General features: G+C 35.1%; 1 protein-coding gene across 1 annotated transcript in view; it reads left to right on the top strand.

Moving 5' to 3' along the window:
• The first annotated feature begins 4,040 nt into the window (after window positions 1-4,040).
• Window positions 4,041-25,448, top strand: part of LOC6048585 (neuroligin-4, Y-linked) — a 31,541-nt gene continuing 10,133 nt past the window's right edge. Inside the window, exon 1 of the mRNA XM_038263410.1 lies at window positions 4,041-4,954. Coding sequence (XP_038119338.1) covers window positions 4,549-4,954 — 406 coding nt within the window. The 5' untranslated portion in view covers window positions 4,041-4,548. The remainder of the gene's footprint in view (window positions 4,955-25,448) is intronic.

The following is a 25,448-nucleotide window of genomic DNA, read 5'->3' as shown; positions in this document are numbered from 1 at the left end:
TGGAATTTCACAAAAAATCAAAATAGTCGCATGATTTTGATGCATGGCAGCATGAAAGTATATCAGAATCTGCATGAAAACTGTCCTCATGCAATTTTTGCGATATAGGGGTATGACATTTTTGCCCGTTACCGACAATTATCGACATTACCGACGGCAGATTGATTGTATTGCAGAAAAAAAACCTTAACAGAACGAGGATTGAACCATCAACTTCTAGGTTACTGATCCGACACGCTACCACCGCGCCATGGACGCTTGATGAATGGTGAGGGACAGAGCGCGAACATAATGTTCTCTCTAGATTGTTGCTCGGGGACGCGCCAGCATTCTATGTGTTGGTGAGAACTGCAGATCGCTGACGTGTTTACACGGGGGAAAAATTGATCTATGGGCTTGCTGCAAAAAATGTAATAAAATATAACATTTTTTGCAGCAAATCCACTGTTGCAGATTTTGAGATATATTTTTCGTTTGGGTGTAGACATGCTAAATATGATTTCAAACGCAGGAAAATGCATTTCAAATTGTTTTCAGTCAATAGACCTCAATTTCCACTAAAATTTTGAAGTTTTTTGAAATGTATATTATTTTTGTCCCCTGATTTTTCGGACAGATTTTAAATATTTGCAATGACCTAAGGACACTTTCGAAAGCCAATTAATTAAGCTAAACAATTAATCCGAGTGTGTTTATGATGTTTATTCAGGAATTCATAATATCTTGTTCATTGAACTTTATCTCATTCAGCGATTATCATAAAAAAAACTGTTTTGTACGTTTCAAAACCAAGTTAATTTCTCAATATGATGACGTAAAGTGGTTTACCTTCAAAACAAACAAGTCTAATGAAAAAAATACGTTTTTAAAATTAAATTTGATTTTAAATTTGATTTTTTAATTTTAATTTGCTTGAAAAGAATTTCAAAAATTTTAAATTATCTTGTCTTAAACAAAACATTTTATGCGACAAATATTTGTTACAATGTTACAAACTTAAAAAAATGCATGTGCGAATGCAAAAATTCATGATGATATGTACTATTTACGAAGATAGAAATGATGTCCAGCAATAAAGCAAAACCTATACCTTTCTTTACTAAACCTGAAAAAATATTACAATATCTTTACTTCTAAATCTAATATTCAAAAATTTAAATATCTTTAAAAAGATGAAAAGTTTTACGATCTAAAAATCTAAAGAAGGCGAAAAGATTTAAAAATCTAAAAATTGAAAGATTGAAAGATTGAAAGATTAAAAGATTGAAAGATTGAAAGATTGAAAGATTGAAAGATTGAAAGATTGAAAGATTGAAAGATTGAAAGATTGAAAGATTGAAAGATTGAAAGATTGAAAGATTGAAAGATTGAAAGATTGAAAGATTGAAAGATTGAAAGATTGAAAGATTGAAAGATTGAAAGATTGAAAGATTGAAAGATTGAAAGATTGAAAGATTGAAAGATTGAAAGATTGAAAGATTGAAAGATTGAAAGATTGAAAGATTGAAAGATTGAAAGATTGAAAGATTGAAAGATTGAAAGATTGAAAGATTGAAAGATTGAAAGATTGAAAGATTGAAAGATTGAAAGATTGAAAGATTGAAAGATTGAAAGATTGAAAGATTGAAAGATTGAAAGATTGAAAGATTGAAAGATTGAAAGATTGAAAGATTGAAAGATTGAAAGATTGAAAGATTGAAAGATTGAAAGATTGAAAGATTGAAAGATTGAAAGATTGAAAGATTGAAAGACTGAAAGATTGAAAGATTGAAAGATTAAAAGATTAAAAGATTGAAAGATTGAAAGATTGAAAGATTGAAAGATTGAAAAATTGAAAAATTGAAAAATTGAAAAATTGAAAAATTGAAAGATTGAAAGATTGAAAGATTGAAAGATTGAAAGATTGAAAGATTGAAAGATTGAAATATTGAAAGATTGAAAGATTGAACGAAGGAAAGATTGAAAGATTGAAAGATTGAAAGATTGAAAGATTGAAAGATTGAAAGATTGAAAGATTGAAAGATTGAAAGATTGAAAGATTGAAAGATTGAAAGATTGAAAGATTGAAAGATTGAAAGATTGAAAGATTGAAAGATTGAAAGATTGAAAGATTGAAAGATTGAAAGATTGAAAGATTGAAAGATTGAAAGATTGAAAGATTGAAAGATTGAAAGATTGAAATATTGAAAGATTGAAAGATTGAAAGATTGAAAGATTGAACGAAGGAAAGATTGAAAGATTGAAAGATTTAAAGATTGAAAGATTGAAAGATTGAAAGATTGAAAGATTGAAAGATTGAAAGATTGAAAGATTGAAAGATTGAAAGATTGAAAGATTGAAAGATTGAAAGATTGAAAGATTGAAAGATTGAAAGATTGAAAGATTGAAAGATTGAAAGATTGAAAGATTGAAAGATTGAAAGATTGAAAGATTGAAAGATTGAAAGATTGAAAGATTGAAAGATTGAAAGATTGAAAGATTGAAAGATTGAAAGATTGAAAGATTGAAAGATTGAAAGATTGAAAGATTGAAAGATTGAAAGATTGAAAGATTGAAAGATTGAAAGACTGAAAGATTGAAAGATTGAAAGATTAAAAGATTAAAAGATTGAAAGATTGAAAGATTGAAAGATTGAAAGATTGAAAAATTGAAAAATTGAAAAATTGAAAAATTGAAAGATTGAAAGATTGAAAGATTGAAAGATTGAAAGATTGAAAGATTGAAAGATTGAAAGATTGAAATATTGAAAGATTGAAAGATTGAAAGATTGAAAGATTGAACGAAGGAAAGATTGAAAGATTGAATGATTGAAAGATTGAAAGATTGAAAGATTGAAAGATTGAAAGATTGAAAGATTGAAAGATTGAAAGATTGAAAGATTGAAAGATTGAAAGATTGAAAGATTGAAAGATTGAAAGATTGAAAGATTGAAAGATTGAAAGACTGAAAGATTGAAAGATTGAAAGATTAAAAGATTAAAAGATTGAAAGATTGAAAGATTGAAAGATTGAAAGATTGAAAAATTGAAAAATTGAAAAATTGAAAAATTGAAAGATTGAAAGATTGAAAGATTGAAAGATTGAAAGATTGAAAGATTGAAAGATTGAAATATTGAAAGATTGAAAGATTGAAAGATTGAAAGATTGAACGAAGGAAAGATTGAAAGATTGAAAGATTGAAAGATTGAAAGATTGAAAGATTGAAAGATTGAAAGATTGAAAGATTGAAAGATTGAAAGATTGAAAGATTGAAAGATTGAAAGATTGAAAGATTGAAAGATTGAAAGATTGAAAGATTGAAAGATTGAAAGATTGAAAGATTGAAAGATTGAAAGATTGAAAGATTGAAAGATTGAAAGATTGAAAGATTGAAAGATTGAAAGATTGAAAGATTCAAAGATTCAATGATTCAAAGATTGAAAGATTTGAAGATTGAAAGATTGAACGAAGGAAAGATTGATAGGTTTAAAAATCGTACCGGCCAAACATTTTATTGCACATTCTCAGTTTATGGGGAAGTATACACTAGAAGATTCCCGGGGCTGAATTGTTTTCCTTTATATTGTATGAAAAACAAATACGGTTCAAAAATCCTCTTCCTCACTGTACTTTCCAAACACATACAGCAAAAACAAAACGTAAAAGCAAAAACCAAAAAAAAGTCCGTTCAGTGACACGACTCTGACGAAGATTTCCACACCTTGCCCACCTTGTACACTACACTAGGCCAACCATTTTCCATACTCTGGCGGTGGTTCAAATCCTGGCACGGGGAGGCACCGCGCAAAAAAAAGTTCAAGCCATCACACACAGGACGACGACGAAAACGGATTTGGCCGTTGGGTGGGGTGATTTTGAATTGGAGGTTACAATGTTTTGAAAATAAAATTTAGATAGATTTTGAAAAACCAATTTGAGGTTTCTTAATTTCAGGAGCAAAATAAGTTTGCTTTATAAAATTTTAAACTGGAAGCAAAGATTCTAGCATTTAAGTCTCTAGACGATCTATAAGGATAAAATCTAAACAGAATAACCAAAACCTCCCTACTCAACGGTCCCCAGAAGGTACCTCCAGAGAGATCGCGTGACTCACGACGTTTGCTGACGACTTCGTCGACGGTTGCACTCCAACCCTCCCAGAAACGGAGAGTCCTTTTGTAGTCGGAATTCCCGGCCCGCCCGAGGTTCTGCCTCATTCGACGTTCAGTGCTCGGTCCGTTCGGGTTGCCGATTCCAGTGCTCTGGCTCTCGTGGCGCGCAAAACAAGGATTAACTACACTGCTCCAGTATTGTTTTATAGGTTACCAGTCTCATTTTGTTTGTTGGGTGGTTTGATTTATACCAACAGAGAAAGAAGAGTCGGGTGTCCGGAGTGCTGGTTTGTGTTGTTTTATGTTACCTGGTGCCGTTGTTCCCATTTCTGGGCCGATTCCGTTACCCGGGTTGTTTATGGCCTGAAAACCAAACGAATGCAATTTTCGGAATCTGTTCTGCATGTGGTGGTGTAAAGTGTTTCAAGACCCCGGATCCGGACGCACATCGACGCGCAATGACCCCGAAACGACTGGTGCGACTCCTCGCGGTGGTGCTCCTTGTCCACCGGTCAAGCTGTGCCCGCGACCCGCCAACGGTGGAAATCCCCGGCCAGGGCATGGTCATGGGAACGTTCATGAAGATGTTTAGAACTCAACGGGTCGTGGCGTACCTCGGAATTCCGTACGCCCAGGCACCGATCAACGAGAAGCGGTTCACTCCGCCGGTTGTGGACAATCTTCCCGCCTGGGAGGGAACCAAAAACGCGTCCACCTTTGGGCCCCAGTGTTGGCCCTCGCCGCGGGAAACCCATCGCCGCCATAACCAGCTGTTTCTGGAGCTGATCCAGGCGGGAGCCGTTGACGAAGGCGAAAAGCAGTACGACGAGGACTGTCTGTTCCTGAACATCTACGTGCCGGACTGTGAGTAGAGTGTGGCGAATAGTTGATGAACACGTGACTTTGTAACAATACTACTTAATGCTCGTGAAAAACGGAACTTTTTGTAGTCCTATAAAATTGCGCAATTTCATAAAATAAATCGAACTTTTACATTTTCAATACAGTTTAGATCAGTAGATTCGAAACATTCAAGCGAGCCCAAACATGCTGAACATGATTACAAACGCAGGAAATGGATTTCAAATTGTTTTATGTTAATTAGAGTCTTATTTCCATTAAAATTTAGAGGTTTTAAAAAAAATTGTTTGCCTCTTGATTTTTGGACCAGGTTTGAAAAGGGGCGCTATAAACATTGATTTCATGAATAGCATGATTCAAAAATTAAATGTTACGATGTAAATTTTACTCATGCATAATTATTTGTAAAATCATGAACAATTACTGTCAATGATGATTCTGAATTCACAGAGTATTTAACCCGCTACAACCTAACCCCGCCTTTAGACGGGCTTCGATCTGAAAATTCTTCAAAAATCCATTTTTCAACCAATTTTTGATCTTTAAAATGCATTAGAAAGAAGACTTCTTAAAATTTTAGATAATTTTAGGGTTGGAAGTTTTAGAATTCTAATTTTTCCAGTGTCCCAGACTATGCTTCTACGTTATTTTTAACAATTTAAATGATAATGGTGCCATTTTATAGCAGAAATTGTGAAAATCAAGCAAAAAAATGAAAAAGTGACTGATAGATAGGAAAAATGTAATGATAGGAGCTGGTAAAATAGGCCAAATACTACCAAAAACAAACATAAACTAAAAAACATAAATGCAAATTAAAATACTTTAAATGAAACAAGCAAAATATAAAACAAGAGAAGAGAAGTTTTTTGTAGAACAAAAGTTGCTCAAAATGACCTCCTAAACATGGGAAAACTAATGATTTTCGAAAAAAAAATATCGGGCGGTAGAGGGTTAAATTGTAATGAAAAATTAATCACGATATGTAAAATGAAAATCATTCGTGAATTTATAAATTGTGATGCTCATTTTTTCATGCAAAAGAATAATGATGTTCGCTGAAATTTTAAATCATGCATTTAATTCTTTCATTCTTGAGTTTAATTTCAGGCCATCATGAACGAAATTCATGAAATCTAGATTTTTTCTTTAAACCGAATAATCTTTTTTTGCTGTTATGTTATGTTATGTTCTACCTTTAGTTAGAAATAATCACAAACAACCAAACAGCAAAAACAATTAAAAATTTGAAAAATGGACACCTTTGAAAAAAACCAGCCATCATTGAAAGAATCACAAAAAAAACAAAAATCTACATAAAAAACGATACTTAATCCACCTTTAGGTGGTTGGTGCCTTCTTCACATTCATAAAGTCAATACATTCAGTAAAAATAGCAACATTCCTTTAACATGTTTAACAAATCAATTTTTTTTTATAGGGTTCGCAGACCTTCAATTTTTCTGGCTCATCGGCAAGGTCTGATTAAAAAAAACCTATTCAACGAAAGTTCACATGGAAGATTCAGACAATATTTTTATCACAATATCTCAGATCCGGCATCCAGAAAGTATATAAATAACACTTAAGTGCCAATAACTTTTGATAGGGTTGTCAGATCCTTGATGTTTTAGGCTCATTTGAAAGGTCTTTCAATTATCAAACTAACGATGGGTCGCATGATGGACCCGGACATAATTTTTACTGAAATATCTGAGATCCGGCCTCCAAAAAGTGTATAAATAACACTTAAGTGCTAATAACTTTTGATAGGGTTGTCAGATCTTCAATTGTTTGGGCTCATTGGATAGGTCTTTTTAATACCTTTCTGAAAATGTATAACATGATAGGGTTTCTTGTAAAAACCACCCTTTTTACAATCTTCCGGACATACGCCAAAAACACCCACCTACACACATCCACATAGACATTTGCTCAGAACATGATTATGAGTCGATAGGTATACGTGAAGGTGGGTCTACGAGGTCGAATTAAGAAGTTAATTTTTCGAGTGATTTTATAGCCTTTCCTCAGTAAGGTGAGGAAGGCAAAAACTATTAACTATTGTGTGAGAACTATCAATAAACATCGCAAACCCTTCAAAATGATGGGTATGGGTTAAGGGAAGATTCATAAATCACGTAATGAACGAAATAGATTGTCTTTAGACATTTATTAGAACAAATTCATTAATGATAAAGACATTATTTGCATTAAAAATATCTATATTTTGACAAATAACTAATATATGTTTTGAAAGTATTACGAGGCCAACAAATTTCCAATTGATTTAAATGTTGCTAAAATCGGGAAAATTCAAGTAAAAAGGTGAGCAATTCTCTACCAAAACCGGAAATGGATTTTATTTGTATTTTTTGATTTGGCTCAAACTTTGTGGGGGCCTTCCCTATGACCAAATATGCTATTTTGTGTCATTGGTTCACCCATACAAGTCTCCATACAATTTTGGCAGCTGTCCATACAAAAATGGTATGTAAATATTCAAACAGCTGTAACTTTTGAGTGAATTTTCTGATCAATTTGGTGTCTTCGGCAAAGTTATAGGTATTGTTGTGGACTTTTGAGAAAAAATAGGTACACGGAAAAAAAATTAGGATTTTTTTATCAACTTTTTTATCACTAAAACTCAATTTCCCAAAATACGTATTTTTTGATTTCCGAGATTTTATTATATGTTTTAGGGGACAAAATTCCGCAACTTTTGAGCCATAGAAAAACATGGTCAAAAAATCTGCCGCCGAGTTATGAATTTTAGAAAAAATAGTGATTTTTGGAAAAAATCGAAGTGTCATGCAAAAACAAGTTTGACATTATTTTTAAATGCAAAATTGAATTTGCAATTGAAAAGTACTTCACATATTTTTTGATAAAGGGCTCCGTTTACTAGATATAGCCACCGAAAGTATGATTTTAGCGAAATATTTGCAGTTTTTCAATTTTTAAAGGTAGTGACCATGAGTAACCATTTCTAAAAATATTTTTTTTTTTTTGAAAAGTTCAGAAAATTTGCTATAAAATTGTCTAAGAGACATTGAAGATTGGACCTCTGGTTACTGAGATACCGCGGCTTAAAGAAAAAGAAACACGAAAATTGAAGTTTTCTAAGTCTCACCCAAACAGCGCACCATTTTCTAATGACGATATCTCAGCAATTAATGGTCCGATTTTCAATGTTAATACATGAAACATTCGTGAAATTTTCCGATCTTTTCGAAAAAAAAATTTTGAAAAAAATTTAATCAAGACTAACATTTAAAAGGGCCAAACATTGAATATTACGCCCATTTAAAATGCTAGTCTTGATTTAAAAATTTTCATAATATTTTTTTCGAAAAGATCGGAAAATTTCACGAATGTTTCATGCATTAACATTGAAATTCGGACCATTAATTGCTGAGATATCGTCATTAGAAAATGGTGTGTTTTTTTGGTGATATTAATAAATAAAAATTTTCATACCCAAATAATATGCTTGAAATTTTAAATTAAGTTCTTTTTTCTCTCGATCCAAAAGTGACTAAAACATTAAAGTGAATATCAGAAATCGAGCCAAAAAACGCGATTCGAGAAAATCGCTGGCAAAAAGTGGACAACTTGTTTCAATTCCTATTTAAAAAGAAAGCTTGACTGGTGGTATTTTTACTGGTTATACGATAAAACACATCATTATCCTCAACTTCGCTTAAATGCTTCTTAATTTATGTTGATTTTCGCAATAAAACTCAAAATTTTAAAAAATCTCGTTTTTGCGCCCTTTTAACTTTCCAGCTGTTGTTCATAATGTGCCCTTTCTAAATGCAATTTCGAAGAGAACTGAAAGGGCACTAAAGCGCTGTCACGTGATTGTTGTTTTTGATGATGTTTATGGGCCTTTTTGTTTAGTTAGAAATAATGAGGAATTCAGCGGAAATTTTGATAATTAGTGAAGTTTTGTGATCGAATGGTGTAGATAAAGTATGTGAAACATAAAAATTCTTCAAAAGTGTACTGAACAGCAGCCGCGGGGCCGTATTAAATATTGTATTTCGACGAAGCTTTTTTCTGCAGAAATCCTTAGTGAAACGTAAACCAAACTTTGATTTGAAGTGAATTAGTGTCAAGAATTTATGAAAAGTTCACTTTATAACATAGAAAGTTTCTTAAACACGAAAAGCTAACGAAAAGGAAAAGGGCACAATTGAACTTTTTTTCTGGTTTGGAGTGAACATTGTCATGTGCCCTTTTGTGTTTTTGATTTTTTTTCAGTAGAAAATTGTTTGCTATCAATCTGATTCTTGGAGGGCATGTAGGGAGTGTACTGATGAATGGAATAGTGGAATAATCCCAAATGTTTACGTTTTGGTTTTGGGCCCTAATGAAATGTTTGGCTCGAAATACATTCTACAAATCGTTACTATAAATCAATTCAAAAAGTCCCTACCACAGTTTCAGTCTTCAAGCCCTAGCCAAAATACCGCGTGGCATCGAAGAAATGTAGGTTAAAGACCTCATTCATAACATGAAGGCTTGCATCAACCAAACTTTATTCCACCCCTGCTCAAAAAACACCAGACTGTTGTACATGACTTTGTGCGATTGTTTATTTCCTGCGTGACTTCTTTTCCGCGCCAAAAACTCCGCTCTAAACTTGATAAAAGTTTCCCCGGAAAAATCGTACACGACCGGAGTTCAATGTTGTGCCGACTGGGATTTCGCGATGCAACGGATAATCTTCGGTGTCACTCGTTGCATTCCAGCACGAAAGTGAGCGATTCTCTGGTAAAAGTGGGGCTAATCGGGACTAATGAGTCGGAACAGCAGTTAAATTTACTTAGATCTCAGTTAAATGAAATGATTTTTTTGTTATTGTTTTTAAATTGGCCCTCACAAAAAACCCACGTGTAATAATTTCCAACGAAATCTCGTGGCAGAAACGCATCAAGGAAATTCCAAGCAACTGTTTTCCACATTTTCCACCCGATTAGTCGCGTTGTTTTTATCGTGCCAGTTTTAAATTACCGAGAAAATCGTCCATATATAGGAGGGAACCACTCATAGTGCCGCATTCCTACCATCAAAGATTAAAATCACAACACTTTTTTGTAAAGAGGAGTTAGGCTTAAGTTGAGGCCAAAGTGAACAACATAAGTGGGCGCGGTGAACGGAAATCAAGTGTTTGGAACTCACACGTAAGTTTCCCTGCTTGATTGTAACCTAGTTAGTGTTTTCCGTTTGCCATTTCGCGCGCTCCACTGACCTTTAAGGTTGTTGGAACTAAAATTACTATTTTTTTAGGTTATCATACAGGGTAAAGCGTGCTTTTTGACAAATGTTGTTTGATCATAATAATCACCGACGTAAATTTGCCGATAAGTGTAATGACCCTCCTTTTGGTCCCTTCAGAGATTCAAATCTTTCACCTTCGAGGATGGTTCCGGCAATTTCGACCACCGTTGGCGGAAATTACAGGCTGTTAAGGGGTTGAGTGGGTTGAGACTAAAGCTTAATGATTGATGGTAAACACGTGTTTGGTGGCGTCCGGGAAAAACTTTCGCCTAAGGGTCATAGTATTTAGTTCATGCGCGATAAAAAATGAAAAAAAAATCGCCTGAATATGTGCGTGTTTTTGCAACATTAAACAATTTTTCACCTGTGGCAAGTGTGTGGTGACACCAAAAACCACCAAACTGGGTCATATAATATCTTGGGCCGAGGTGGCGACGAACTGGGAAATTTCATACAAGTACTAATAACACCCTAAGTGGTTTGCAGGAACAAGTTTTCTTTCTGCTTTGTGGTGAAGTTTTGATTTTGCTTGTGCAGGGGGCAGGATTTCAAAACAACACTTAAGTGGCAACAAATTCGTGTGGCCTAAGCTGCAGTGAAATTATTTGTTTTTAAATTGAATAACCTTGTGGAATTTTACTTCTGCTAAAGATGGAAAGAAATCTTGGCATTTGCTCTAATTATTTGCACTGGATCTAAAGTTCAAAACCAATTTAGAGTAGTTTTGAGGTAAGCTCAAAAATCAATAATAAGACATAAAAATACTTTTTCTTAGTGATTCAATTATCCGATGTGAAATTTTTCCAAGGCCTTTGGACAATCGAGTCTAGACTGTACTTAAACTTTTTACAATCTTCTAAAAATAAAAAATAAATTTTACATCATTTTATAAAATGTTATGTAATATTACACCATGAATTGTGTAGCCTATTATTATTAGAAACCTACTTGGCCGAATTGTCAAACTCATATTTGCGTTTATCCTTTCCATTTTTCATCGGTCTGATGGCCGAGCGGGCTAGGGTGCCAGTCCTTACTGTTGGTGTTGGGTTTGAATCCCGTTGGTTACAACTAGAGCATCCAATTTCCCCCGTTCCAGGAGAAAAACTCCCGGGAATTCCCGAGATTTCCCGGAAAAAATATTTCCCGTTTCTCAAGAAATTTGTAAATTTCTCGGGAATTCCCGAAATACAATGTTTTGAAATTATACAAAGGCACCCCCCTCCGTGTACGCACGAGAGCAAGCAGCAGTCAAGTGCTCAGTGCTCCATCGTTTTTTCGATTTTTTTCGCCGTAGTTTACCGTGATTAGCCGCGAGTTTGCTCCTGCAGCATGCCAAAGGCCGGCCGTGGCCGTGGCAGTTCGAGTGCGGCCTCGAAAAACCCGCGAAGTTCGTCTACCGGCCGTGTACAAAAAGGTAAACAAACCAACGCCGTGTCGGCCGCCATCGCGCAGGGGAGCGTGAGTGCAGATGGAATCGACAAAAAGTTACTACATCCTGGATATGTTCCAAGATCACCAGTGCGAACCCGTTCCGGTACTTCCGGTGCCACGACCAACACGTCGACATCCGCCAACATTCCCATCAGGAACGAGTACCAGAAGCTGAGCGACGACGAAGAAAACAACAACAACAACACCGACGGTAGCAGCACTACCGACGACGACGACGACGATGATGGTCGTGCACGGAAAAAAGTGCCGACGTCAAAAAAGAACAATACTCCAACGGAACGAAGACCACCTCCAATTTTTGTTTTGGACACGTTGGCGGACGATGTTGACGAGTTGCTGGAAGGCCTCGGATATTGTCTGAAAATCGGTAAGTCGGCAGTGCAAGTGATCACACTGAATAAAAAGAACTTCGACTTGGTGTTTGAAGAATTGAAGCGTAGCAACTTCAACTTCTACACATTCAACCCCGAGAAGCCCCCTGTTAAGGTCGTCTTGCAGGGTTACCAAGACCGTCCGATCGCCGACCTGAAGCGACACCTCTCGAACGCCGGAATAAAACCGCGGGAGATAAAAGTACTCTCGCGGAAGACAACAGTCACAGGTACACACACCCTGTACCTGTTGTACTTCGACCGCGGCACCGTCAAGATCCAAGACCTGCGGCGGACTAAGACGTTGGACGGATTTTGGGTAAACTGGCGGTTTTACTCCAAAAACCCGACGGACGTAGCGCAATGCCACCGTTGCCAGAAATTCGGCCACGGCTCGCGGAACTGCAACCTCCGGCCCCGCTGCGTGAAGTGCGGTGAGTCACACCTCTCGGAGGCGTGCGCACTGCCACGAAAGGCGGACTTGGGGGACAAGGCAGAACAAACCAAGCCGCACGTAAAGTGCGCGAACTGTGACGGCAACCATACCGGCAATTACCGCGGATGCGTCGCACGCAAGGCCTACCTCGAGGAGCAGGAAAAGAGGAAGAAGAAAGCAGCAGCGTCCCACTCTCCTCAGCGAAGTACGAGCGCAGCCGTTCCTGCAGTTGGGCAGCGTACGGTTCCAGCGGACAACCCAGCGATCCCTCCTGGATGGGGGCGTTCGTTTGCCAGCGTGGTCGCTGCCGGTAGCGGTGATGCGGCCCAGCAAGAAGTCACCGGGGAAGATCTCTTTACCCTGCCGGAGTTCTTTGCTCTCGCGGGGGAGATGATGACGCGGTTTCGGAGCTGCCGTAACAAGGCGGAACAATTCCTGGCCCTCGGGGAGTTGATGATCAAGCACATCTACAATAGATAAAAAAAAACTGTGATCTAGTGTAAGCTTTTTTCTATTTCTATCCCCTTTCCTTTGCAATTTTAGTAAGTTTTTTCTATATTTTTTCTTACTCTTGGTAATCTCTTAGTTACAAGCAATAATCGTTCCAAAATGGAATGAGATTCAACACACAGCTGAAAGGAACTCCAAAACTCTGTTATGAACTGCAAAAGAACTTATTGTAACATGATTATTCACTAATAAAACCGAATTGAAATTGAAAAAAAATTGAAATTATACAAAAAAAAAAAAAACAATAATAAAAGAACCTGATTTGGTTTTTTATTTCCAACTACTGTCCATATTGAACTAATCAGCTTGTCTGTAAATTTCATGTCAAGGTTTAATTCAGATAATATTTATTTCTGAAGCATTCACAACATGGCATATTGTTTGATTATGTGTTGGACAGTAAAAATAACGCTATTATGGAATAAATATTAACTAATTTATTTCCTACAACATTTTTAACGATATTTTTTGTTATATCATTTGAAAATCAGCCGAAATCAAAATTGAGATTTGTTTAACATTTTTGTTTACCTTGATCAAATTTGATGAAAATTGAATTGATATAATTACATTTTTTAAAAAGGGGTTTTCAAGAAGAATTTGTTTAAAAGAATTCGAGAAATTACTTTTTGAAGTTATAAATTTATGAAGCAAGCGTAAGAGGATTAAATGTGAAAAAAATTATTGTTTAATTTTAACCACTTTTAAACTATAACAATTATTTTAATCTAATTTATTTATAAGGCCATATGACCATATAACTAAAATCATACCATAAATGGAACAATAAAAAATCATTAAAAAAAACCACTTCTTATCATATGATCGTATCAAAAACTCGCTTCAAATATTTTAAAACTTTGAGTTGTGATTTCATGAAATAGTGTTTCAAGTTCAATAGCGCTAGAAATAAGATGTTAAGGCAAACTAAAAATAATTGTTCTGGAAAAAGTTATTTCCCATGAAAAACTTATTTCTGCATGATTATTCTTTTCCATTTCAACTTTATGGTCACTGAGACAAATTTAAAAGCAATTTTATTATTGTGGAGCATAGATTTTCACTGTTCAAAAACTTTGATTAAAAAAATACTTCTCAGCAAAACATATTTTTTTGGTACAATTTTAGCATAAAAAATAAGAAAATTTATATATTTTCTCAAAGGTGCATGCTTTTTATAAGCAGTCAAGCCATTAACTGATCCTCACACTCATTTTAACCATTAAAGTTGCTGTTTTATACAATTCTGTTGCAAAATATTAATCAGAAACAGGATCAGAAATAATTTTCGTTAAATTTTAAACTATCCGGAAATTCCCGGGAAATTTGTTGAAAATTTTCCGTTTCCCGGAAAATTGGACGCTCTACTTACAATTTCTTTTTTGTGTTTACTAAAATTGTGCATGCAGTGTAATATTAAGTGTCTTTTTTCACAAAGGTGCTGAGCATGCGTTTGCATGCGATTTTATCATTGGATTTTTGCTGTGTATGGACATTTGAAACGTTTATTTAATTGAGCCTAAAGTCGCTGAATGAATGAATCCTTCCCACTAACATTTACACACAAGATCCTCTGTAATTACTGTTAGCTTTAAGTAAAATGTAATTACAGAACCGACTCGTTCCTAACCAGGTACCAGTACCGAAAAGGACCCAATAAAAATAATTTTATGAAAAAAAAGTCGCTGAATATATTTAAAATCATTTTATCTTCATTAAAAAAACATTTAATTTTGTATAGTTTTCACAAAACTTATCTAAATTTTGTTTATTTTTGGAAGCGTTTCATGCCAAGGAAATTATTTTTGGTATATTTTCCGGAAAATGTTTAAAAAAGGATTTACATTAATTTCGAATCAAAACTTTACAAAGTGATAAAAAAGTGTGTTTAAGTCGAACATTCGCAAAGGACCTACCCAAGGAACATTGATTAATCGCTTGACACAGTTTTCTTTGAAAACATATTTCACTTTGGAACCAACCGACCAACCAACATTCAGTCACAGCTCAGTGATTCAGTGGTCGGAAAAGCAATGAAACATTATTTACCAGTCCCAAGTTTTCATGCGCGAATTTCAACCTACCCTTGGTCCTGGCGAAGACCAGGGACTATCCAAAGGATGCAATAAACCTTTGTTGCTTTCCATTTCTTTGTCATAGGTTAACCCTAAATTGCATACGATGTTGCACAGTTAAAAAAGTTAGCTGTTATACTATTTCCTCAAAACAGTACAATTCCATCATACATTTTGTGCAATATTTTTTTTTGTAATTAAATTTAATATACAAATGATTGAAAAAACAAATTCTTCTATTTTCACCCCGAAGGCATCCAACAAGGAGGCCCATAAACTGGGCCACTTATTCACCCGGGGGTACGACAACCGGGTGCAGGAAAACTCACAAATTTGTGTGGAGGGAGAAGTCGAAACAGACGGAAAACTAAATGACTTGACCACGGGGTTTTGTGGTTTTTTCAACAACCCCTCTCGGGGGTGCTCGCGCGGAAGCTAATGGCCTCACGGTAGAAAGCCAAGAGCGAGGTTATAATAATTCACCCGAGAGGCCGGCGTGGCCGGAAGTCAGCGACGACGGCGACGTCGCGACGTTTCGCTAGGGGCCGAGGGCGGAAACGGACGTTGAATTAATATGATTTTTTTTTCGCGGCGCGGATCATCAGGTTATGAACAGTGCTTTGCTTGGAGGGACGGACGAGTTGCAGAGCTAGTGTTTTTTAGGTTTGAAAACTAAGTGAATACGAGTTTTGAACAAATTTTAATGTATTGGAAAGGATTGCACAATTAAAAAATGCTAAAACCCTTCACAAATCACTTTAATTTATATTGAATGCTGTATTTCAACAATTTAAATATCTAATATACATTTCAATCACTTTTAATATATTATTGCAGTTTGGTTCAAAATCGTATGCTATATCATAAAAACAAATAATATCTAGTATAGTATCACTAGAAATCCGGAGGATTTTTTCCCCCCAAAAGCTTTGCATATGGGACATTTATGTGAACATAGTCAGTTTGAGGCCTTATATATGCATATTTTTTTTTATAGAAGCAATTAGTTTTTTTATAAATCCAGAAATGGCCCTGTCTAATTGTACGTCATGTCCAGGAATTCAAGTGGGTTACTTACGATTACTTATTAAATAATAGATTATGAAGTTAAGAACATTTTTTTTTCACCGGATGTTCCTGTTCAATACTCCAGAGCCGAGATATTTGAGTTTAAGAAAGAAGAAAAATATGCGTTTCTAATATTCATAGAACTTACAAGCATGGTTTTGAGTTCAGGACAAATTTAGTTTTTAGTGAACATTCAATTATGGTAAATATGAAATGTGTGAAAAAAAATCTTCGAAAACGATTTGTTTCCAAACAAATAACAAGCAGAGCAGTTCTCTAGGATTTCGGTAATTCGATTTTTTTTGTATTTTTTAATCCGACTGAAACTTTTTTGGTGCCTTCGGTATGCCCAAAGAAGCCATTTTGCATCATTAGTTTGTCCATATAATTTTCCATACAAATTTGGCAGCTGTCCATACAAAAATGATGTATGAAAATTTAAAAATCTGTATCTTTTGAAGGAATTTTTTGATCGATTTGGTGTCTTGGGCAAAGTTGTAGGTATAGATACGGACTACACTGAAAAAAAATAATACACGGTAAAAAAAAATTGGTGATTTTTTAATTTAACTTTTTAACACTAAAACTTGATTTGCAAAAAAACACTATTTTTAATTTTTTGATATGTTTTAGAGGACATAAAATGCCAACTTTTCAGAAATTTCCAGGTTGTGCAAAAAATCATTGACCGAGTTATGAATTTTTTAATCAATACTGATTTTTCAAAAATCGAAATTTCGGTCGCAAAATTTTCAACTTCATTTTAGATGTAAAATTTGCAATCAAAAAGTACTTAGTGAAATTTTAATAAAGTCCACCGTTTTCAAGTTATAGCCATTTTAATGTATCTTTTTCAAAATAGTAGTGCACATGTTTGCCCACTTTTGAAAAAAATATTTTTGAAGAGCTGAGAAAATTCTCTAAATTTTGCTTCATCGGACTTTGTTGATACGACCTTTAGTTGCTGAGATATTGCCATGCAAAGGTTTAAAAACAGGAAAATTGGTGTTTTCTAAGTCTCACCCAAACAGCCCACCACTTTTCAATGTCGATATCTCAGCAACTAATGGTCCGATATTCAATATTAAAATATGAAACATTTGTGAAATTTTCCGATCTTTTCAAAAAAAATATTTTCGAAATTTTCAAATCAAGACTAACATTTTAAAAGGGCGTAATATTGAATGTTTGGCCTTTTTGAAATGTTAGTCTTGATTTGAAAATTTTGAAAATATTGTTTTCGAAAAGATTGGAAAATTTCACAAATGTTTCATAATTTAACATTGAAAATCGGACCATTAGTTGCTGAGATATCGACATTAAAAAATGGTGGGCTGTTTGGGTGAGACTTAGAAAACATCAATTTTCCTGTTTTTAAACCTTTGCATTGCAATATCTCAGCAACTAAAGGTCGTATCAACAAAGTCGAAAACAAAATATTGAGAATTTTCTCAGCTTTTCAAAAATATTTTTTCAAAAATGACAAACATGTGCACTTTAAAAAATGAAAAACTGCGACTATTTCGAAAAGTTACATAAAATGGCTATAACTTGAAAAGTACTTTATCAAAATTTCACTAAAGTTTTGATTGCAAATTCAATTTTACATCGAAAAATGAAGTTGAAAATTTTTGCGACCAAAATTTCGATTTTTTGAAAAAATCTGTATTGATTCAAAAAATCATAACTCGGTCAATGATTTTTTGCACAACCTGGAAATTTCTGAAAAGTTGTCATTTTATGTCCTATAAAACATATCAAAAAATAAAAAAAATTAAAAATAGTGTTTTTTTGCAAATCAAGTTTTAGTGTTAAAAAGTTAAATAAAAAAATCACCAAATTTTTTTTACCGTGTATTATTTTTTTTTCAGTGTAGTCCGTATCCATACCTACAACTTTGCCGAAGACACCAAATCGATCAAAAAATTCCTTCAAAAGATACAGATTTTTGAATTTTCATACATCATTTTTGTATGGGCAGCTGCCAAATTTGCATGGAAAATTATATGGACAAACTAATGATGCGAAATGGCTTCTTTGGGCATACCGAAGGCACCAAAAAAGTTTCAGTCGGATTAAAAAATACAAATATTAAAATTGAATAAAAATGACCAATTTCGTAGAGAATTGTTCAGCAATAAACAAAATTCAAGTAAGCATGCCCCGAGAAACAGACGTAAATCTTAAAATATAATTCAATAATCTATCGACCTACCCTCTCTAGAGCCATCTAGTTGTGCCAGCTAGTACCGCTCAAAACGTGTGGTAGTGTGCGTGAGTACAAGCGAACGTCAAATCGACGTCAACATTTCAAATAGCATCAATTAGAGCTAGTGATTTTTCGGGATTTCACGGAAGCCGCTTTATCCGTGAAATTCGAAAGGTTTTCATATCAGATCTACAACTATTTTTTGAAAATATTATTCATTAGAATATTCAAAAAAAATGCAAATAGTTTCTTTATCCTACAAAATTCTCTGAAAGAAAACGCAAAAATTAGTTTTTTTTATATAATTTATTTTAATTAAACTATGAACAAATTGCAAATTGATTTTAAGCAAATTAATTTTATAAAATCTCAATAAAATTAAAACAGCTGAATAAAAAATTCTTGCCTTTTTTTTCAATTAGGTCCTATAACCAAATCGTCGCCGTCGTACTAACTTGTCGTACGTGCGTTTTGGGCCAAATTGAGTTAAGAACGCCATTTTGTGCAGCTCACAATGCCTCACCTTTTGACCTTCACAGATCCCCAAAATTGGATTTCAATCCTAAGATATTCAATGAAAACCAAAAAATCTACGAAAATTTTTGTCACTTTACATATGAAAGTATTTTCAATCTTGTCGTGCTATCTTGTATCAGGTCAGGATGCGTTTGACGCACGTACAAGCTAGACTAACGTAAACATTTGCAGGTAATTATAAATCGAGACTCTAGCAACCAACTTCAACCAAACTTCGGGACAATGCACAGAATGGTCATCCAAACAAAACGTGTTTGTTATTGTTTACATTGCGTGCTTTCGTTTTTGTTTATTCAAGGCCAAATATAAAACGTCGAAATGGGGGGGTGCGACAAAATAGCACGACGACGTCGAAATGTTAACGTTGTGTGAATCCCTTCCACATCTTATGTCAATGTTCATTGGAGTATGCGGGATACACTCAATGTGTACATTTTTTTGTAAGACCAAATAAAAAAATCTAAAATTCAGCTGACGGAAATTCTTCAAAATTTCGTAAGATTATTCAAATACTCGTTTTTTCAATTAAATCATTATCGACGCCAACATTTCAAAAAGCATCATGTACAAACCATGCGTTTTGAGAAAAACGCATTTGAATGTTGAGCATCTATTTTCAATTCCCATTTTAATATAAAAGCAAAATAAGATGTTCTAATGATAACAAACGATGAAAAACGTTGCTTTTATTGATACTTGATCATCCAAATTCAATAAAACATTATTTCCGTAATTTTATTTGAGAAAAAACAAACAAACGTCTATATCACCCTGTTGTCATTGAGGGGGACGCTTTGTTATGATTCGTTTTTCTTCGCCGAATGTACATGGCGCTTTGTTCATGATGCTTTTTTTTCGTCACGAGGTTCATGTAGTCTTTTGTTTGACAGGTTGACAGGGCTATATAAACAGGGACTGCTGATGGCAGAGATTTTGTTTATGTTACTTTATTTAAAATCATGATTAAACAGACTTTACTGAAGTAACTTTTGCTCATTTTTGGTGGAGAGGTAGCTTATTAGGAGTACTTTCAGAATATGCAATAACCCAGAAAGTGGCAAAATGTACATGATGCCTTTTGAAATGTTACCGTCGATTTGTGTTAGGGGGCTTCATTTTGTATCTAGAACTACTGCTAACTTTTAATACACTTTTCTTTTTATAATTTTGCTAAAAGAATACATTTTTACGTTTATTTTGGGCAGTTTTAAGAGTACCGTGAAATTTCCATGTTTTGTAACTGGCATGCCGCGTAATTTCGATTTTTTTGCCGTGAAAAATCATTAGCCCTAAGCATCATATATTAGAATGTAGAGCATCATTTTTAAAACGTTCCTTTTTTCAGTATTTGATTATCCATATTCAATAAAACAAATTCAAGTATTATATTTATCGAAAATAAACATAACTCTTGCAAAAAATTTTCTTGTCACATGGTTCTGGTAGTATTTTATATTGAGGGGTTGATAGGGCTATTTGAACGGGCACAACTGTTGGCAAAGATTATGCTTATATTACTTTATTTCATGATTATATTATCGTCATGAAACTTTACTGAAGTAATTTTAGCTAATTATTGGTGAAAGGTAGTTAAGACTGGATTTAAAAAGGGATTATCTGTGGTAAACATTTCAAAACTGCTTAACCAAATTTTACCTTTCTGCCAAAACTCGCCACCACGTGTTCATTTCACGTGCGCAGCGTGTCAAAAATAAGACCCCAAATACCGCCACCATGTTCCTTTTTTAAATAATTTCACGCCACGCGGCGCTGACTTTGACGCGAATGTAGGTTTGTAGTGCAAAATAAAACTTTCCCTGACGCTGCTTTCAGTTGCCATAGAAAGTAGCCGCGTTTTGAATTTTATCGATTTAAATTTTCTACAAAATCCCCGCTCCCACTTCCACCTCCTAAACAAATTGGTCCCCTTTGGAACGAGCTCAACAAGTTTATTAAGTGAATTGAGGAGAGAGAAACTTCGAACATCGATTAGTGCACGCGGCACTCGAAATAAGTTGTTTGAACTTTGATGCGTGGCCGGCCACGTGGCAGCGGAAACAGCTCGGCTAAATACTGAAATAGTTACTCTTTCCGTCAGTAATTGGCGCGTGAAAGTGTGCTGAAAAAGGCAAACTTTTCCGCGGTTTATGCGTGCTGAACTTGATCCTTCCCCACACGTTCGTAGCCGTACAAAGGATATTGGATCAGACTTGAAGTGGTCTTTCGTTGGCATTGAAAATACTTTTCAACTTTAATTGACTTTATCGGAATGGTGGATCTAACTTGAAATGGGCCAGGAATTTCCATCAGAAGATCGGATAACGCTTGAGGACCGTCATTTTTCAGGCCATCAATTTCGCTCAAATTTTGGCTTCTGGCGTGATTTGTCGTTCATTAGCATTTTTATGAGAGGTGGCACCTTTAGTATGCATATTTATCACCCTCCAAAGGATCCTGTGTTACACAACACTTTCGTTCGTGGTTCAAGTGACTTGGTTCCGAAAATGGCCGGCGCAGGACATCGTTAATGAGTTTCGGTCCGGTCAACCAACGCGTCCAAGGTCAGCGGGTTTCCTCGGCCATCCCACGGCAAAGGTGGATTGGTTCTTTTGTATTTCAGACACATTATATAAAACAATTAGCCGAACTGCTGCCTCGCGGTGATGTTGCTGAACCGGCCAAAGAATGTCAAATAGAAGTCAAGTTCAAGCTGAAGGATTCTTCGGTCGTTGATGACCGGGCCTCGCGATTTCCGTTTCGATATCGAAGAACTATTTTGGTCTAAAGATTGCAGGAGGCATGCAATGTAATCAGTTTGACGTTATCGAAATTCCAACGAATAATGGACTTCGGAATGAGCTTCAGTTGACCTTGTAACTATGCACAGAACTATCAAATAATCACGGAGCAAACAATAAAATATTTGTGGCTTGAAAAAATCAGTACCGTCTTCTAATGCGAAACGGGACGCATGGTGCTAATTGGGACAGCTGTGTTAGCCTTGTTACTGCACAATATTTGGATACTTTTGATTAGTTTCAGACAGGTCAAACGCAGAACAGCAAAAAAGGCATCGTTTTCCGAAATTCAAGCTTCTAAGAGCGAGTTTTTTTACCGGTGTGTAACGGGTCGTATCGAGGTGCTCCAACTTGGATGAAACTATCAGCGTTTGATTATCTATACAAGAGATGAACTCATGCCAAATATGAGCCCTCTACGACAAAGGGAAGTGGGGTAAAATGAGCATTGAAGTTTGAGGTTAAAAAAATATGAAAAATCATAAAATGGCTCCCATTTGCATCAATTCCAACTCTCTTAAATGCATTCGAAAGGTCTTTTGAAGCACTTGCGCTATATACATCTAAGATTGGTTCGACTTTTTCTCATAGCTTTTGCAAATTCCTGCTAAAAATGTTTTTTTTTTTTTGTAAACCTTAATATCATTTTGCAACAGCCTCCAACACCCATACTGCCATTGGTCAAAAGATAAGTAATTTCATGGACTAAAAGCTTACGAAATTAACGTTTTGGCCAATCGCAGTTTTTTTCATAGACGCCACATTTTAGGCTAATTTTTTACATATTCGGAATCCTCGGGAAATTCCACGTAAGTTTGAAGTATTCGAGTCGTAAATTTGATTTTAAAAAATAATTTAAAAAAAAAATAGATTTAGCTTACCCTGTGTTCAATACGTCAAATGCTGTATTAAGTAGGCGAATATATGTTTTACCCCTAATCTGACAAAATGTAAACAAACATTCCTCCTAATGGCATTTTTTTAATCAAATTTACAACTTTCTAACTTCATACTTGCCCTTTGTCGAAGAGGATTGTTGTTTCAAATCAAATGACATCACGAATGACAGTCATAATGTTGACACTTCAAAAACTCACAAGTGAACCCAATAATCTAATGGTACGTTCGTTTGATGGCTAGTTCCACACTGAGTGCCGCACTCAGAGCTGTCAGAGTGTTTCTTTGAAGAAACTCGCGCTAGTTCCGCACGAGTTTCGCCGCCATCTTGGAACTGAAACTCTAGTGCCGCACTCGATATTTTTTTCAGTTTAATGCGAGTTCCAACCACACTGACAGATGACGTTCGATTGAACCAAAACTGACATCGACGAGTGCGGCACTCAGTGCCGCACTGGCTGTTCAAACGAACGTACCATAAATAAATTTTGCTTCAACATAACATCGAAAATTTCAAGATAAGAAAAAGGTGTACTTAAACTCAGAATCTCAGAATTTATTTTAAAAAATTAACTTTTATTAGGTTACCGCAATTTGATTTTAAGTTGTTGCCTTAACCGTCCTTTAATTTTTCTGGAAATTATTTATTTCTATTTTTAAGATCACAGACAATGCTTGAAAAGGGATCGATCACTGAACGGGATTGCTCGATATTCGATAGAGCTTTCTGTCAGCGATCATTTCCCAAAACGATATTTGATCGCTGACACACAACGCCTATCATGACCGTCATTGCTTGGCGACGGTCAGTGAACGTAAACCCGAAGACGAAACGAACGAAAAATGAGCACCACTCAAGCAGCCACCCGAACGAGACAACGTGCTCTTTCTCTTTCTCTCATTTTTGTCTCTCTCTTCCTAGTGTATGCTGCGTGGTGACAGAAATCATATGATTGCTATCATTGGAGAGATGATCGGAATCTCGGTAGAATGTCAAACGACCGCTTTCTAGTCGATTTTTCTCCTGGAGGAAGGTCAATGATTGTGTGAGTGACTTTGCGTAGCACTCATTCCTTTGTGTGTGAAACGAACGAAATAAGAATGTAGAAATCAGGTTGTCGTGGTGAAGACGATTGAAGTGCTCTGTCAGCTATCACAAAAAAAGTCGAAATTTCGCAAGCCCTGATTCACAGATCGTAAATAGACGTGAAACATGAGGATGTTATTATTGATTCATTGAAATTATGCCAAATTTTAAACAATTTAAAAGGGACAGGAGCGTCATTATGACTCATCAATGCACGCACAAATGTTTTAGAAACGAGAATAAATTACACTCAAACCCCGATGGTTTGACACCAACTGTTGTCGAACGCAAGGGATCACTTTTTAGTCAGACACCCTTTTAACACGGAGTTCACACACACTACCAAACGTTTATTTTGATAGTGTGCGTGAGCGCCGTCTAAAAAAGTGACAGTTCAGCACATTTTAGTTTGACTTTGACCAACCAACGGGAAAACAAACTAAAAAAGTGTCAACCACCGGGAAGGGAGGGGGGGGGGGGGTTAGTGTTAGAAAGGACACTCCCAAAAATATTTCGAGACAAAAAAAAATATTTATTTTTGAAATTTAAAAAAATAGATTGAAAATAACAGTTTATCAAACGTTCAAACACGTTTGAAAGAATAAATTATTTAAACTAAAACAATTTACAATTTGTTTGAATTCAGACTTCCGAATTCAGGCAGGTTGCCCAGAATATGGGATTTTTTTAAACCTCGCTCCACACGCGGAATATTGTTCCTTGAGCTATTTAAGGACTCAGGCCCAGATATGAGCAAAATCGATCAACATTTACCCATTGAAATTCACGGGTGAAGTTATATGAGAAAAATCAAAAAAAAATATTTAAAAACCCGATTAACAATTAAAAAAAATAATGTATGGTTTCAGTTGCTTTCTCGAATACGCCAAAGCCGTAAAACTCGATCCTGAAAAGATATTAGCGATTTAAAAAACTAATTTTTATATGAGAATATTTTTTCACCAAATTTAGGCTCGAGCATCAGTGGGTAAATCTTAACCAATTTTGCTCAATATTTATACTGATGCTTGAAATAACACAAAAAAACGTTTTCCACTTGTGGAGCAGGGTGTCATTTATTCTGGGCACTCTACTGTCCATACATAAAAACTATCAACAGCGTATTTTCTGAGAAAATAAATTTTGGTAAAGTGCACCTTTTTCGAGTTGCAAACGTTCACAAAAGTACTTTTTGGTTGAAAATTAAATTAAGCAACAAAACAAGATTTTTGCTACATTTTTTTATATACAGCCAAGTTTCTTAAAATCGAGTCCTTGCGCTTTTTGTTAACTAATATGATTAACGACCTAATCCAGTGAGAAAGATTGTCTCTAAATCAAGCCAGCTCTGTTTGCGAACTTGTTTGTATTTTTGCCGTAATTATTTATCAAATAATCAATGTATTATTAAGTGAGTTCTAATTAATCAAAAGTAATGTAATTTTGCCAGACATTTTCGTAAATAGTTATTCCTCACACAAAATTATGAGAAATTTTTCAAATGAAGGGGAAATATACCCTTCCTAATCAAATACTTATCTTCGTCATATGAAGTGTTTGATGCTCGATTTAAGCTCCAAAAATACTATTTAGACTATAAACTTACCAGCAGCAGCACCGCCTCAAGTAAGCATGCAAATTTATGGCATTTACTGGCCAAAAAGATCGAATTCAATGCACTTTTGATCATAATTTCTATTTTGCGAGACCATTTCTCATCATTTTGGTAGCACACACATCCACACGCAAGATGAGAGGTTAACTGCAT

The sequence above is a fragment of the Culex quinquefasciatus genome, chromosome 3 (genome assembly GCF_015732765.1).
Source record: "Culex quinquefasciatus strain JHB chromosome 3, VPISU_Cqui_1.0_pri_paternal, whole genome shotgun sequence".
Lineage (NCBI taxonomy): Eukaryota > Metazoa > Arthropoda > Insecta > Diptera > Culicidae > Culex > Culex quinquefasciatus.
Note: the sequence above shows the minus strand (reverse complement) of the source record. Positions and strands in the feature narration are given on the sequence as shown.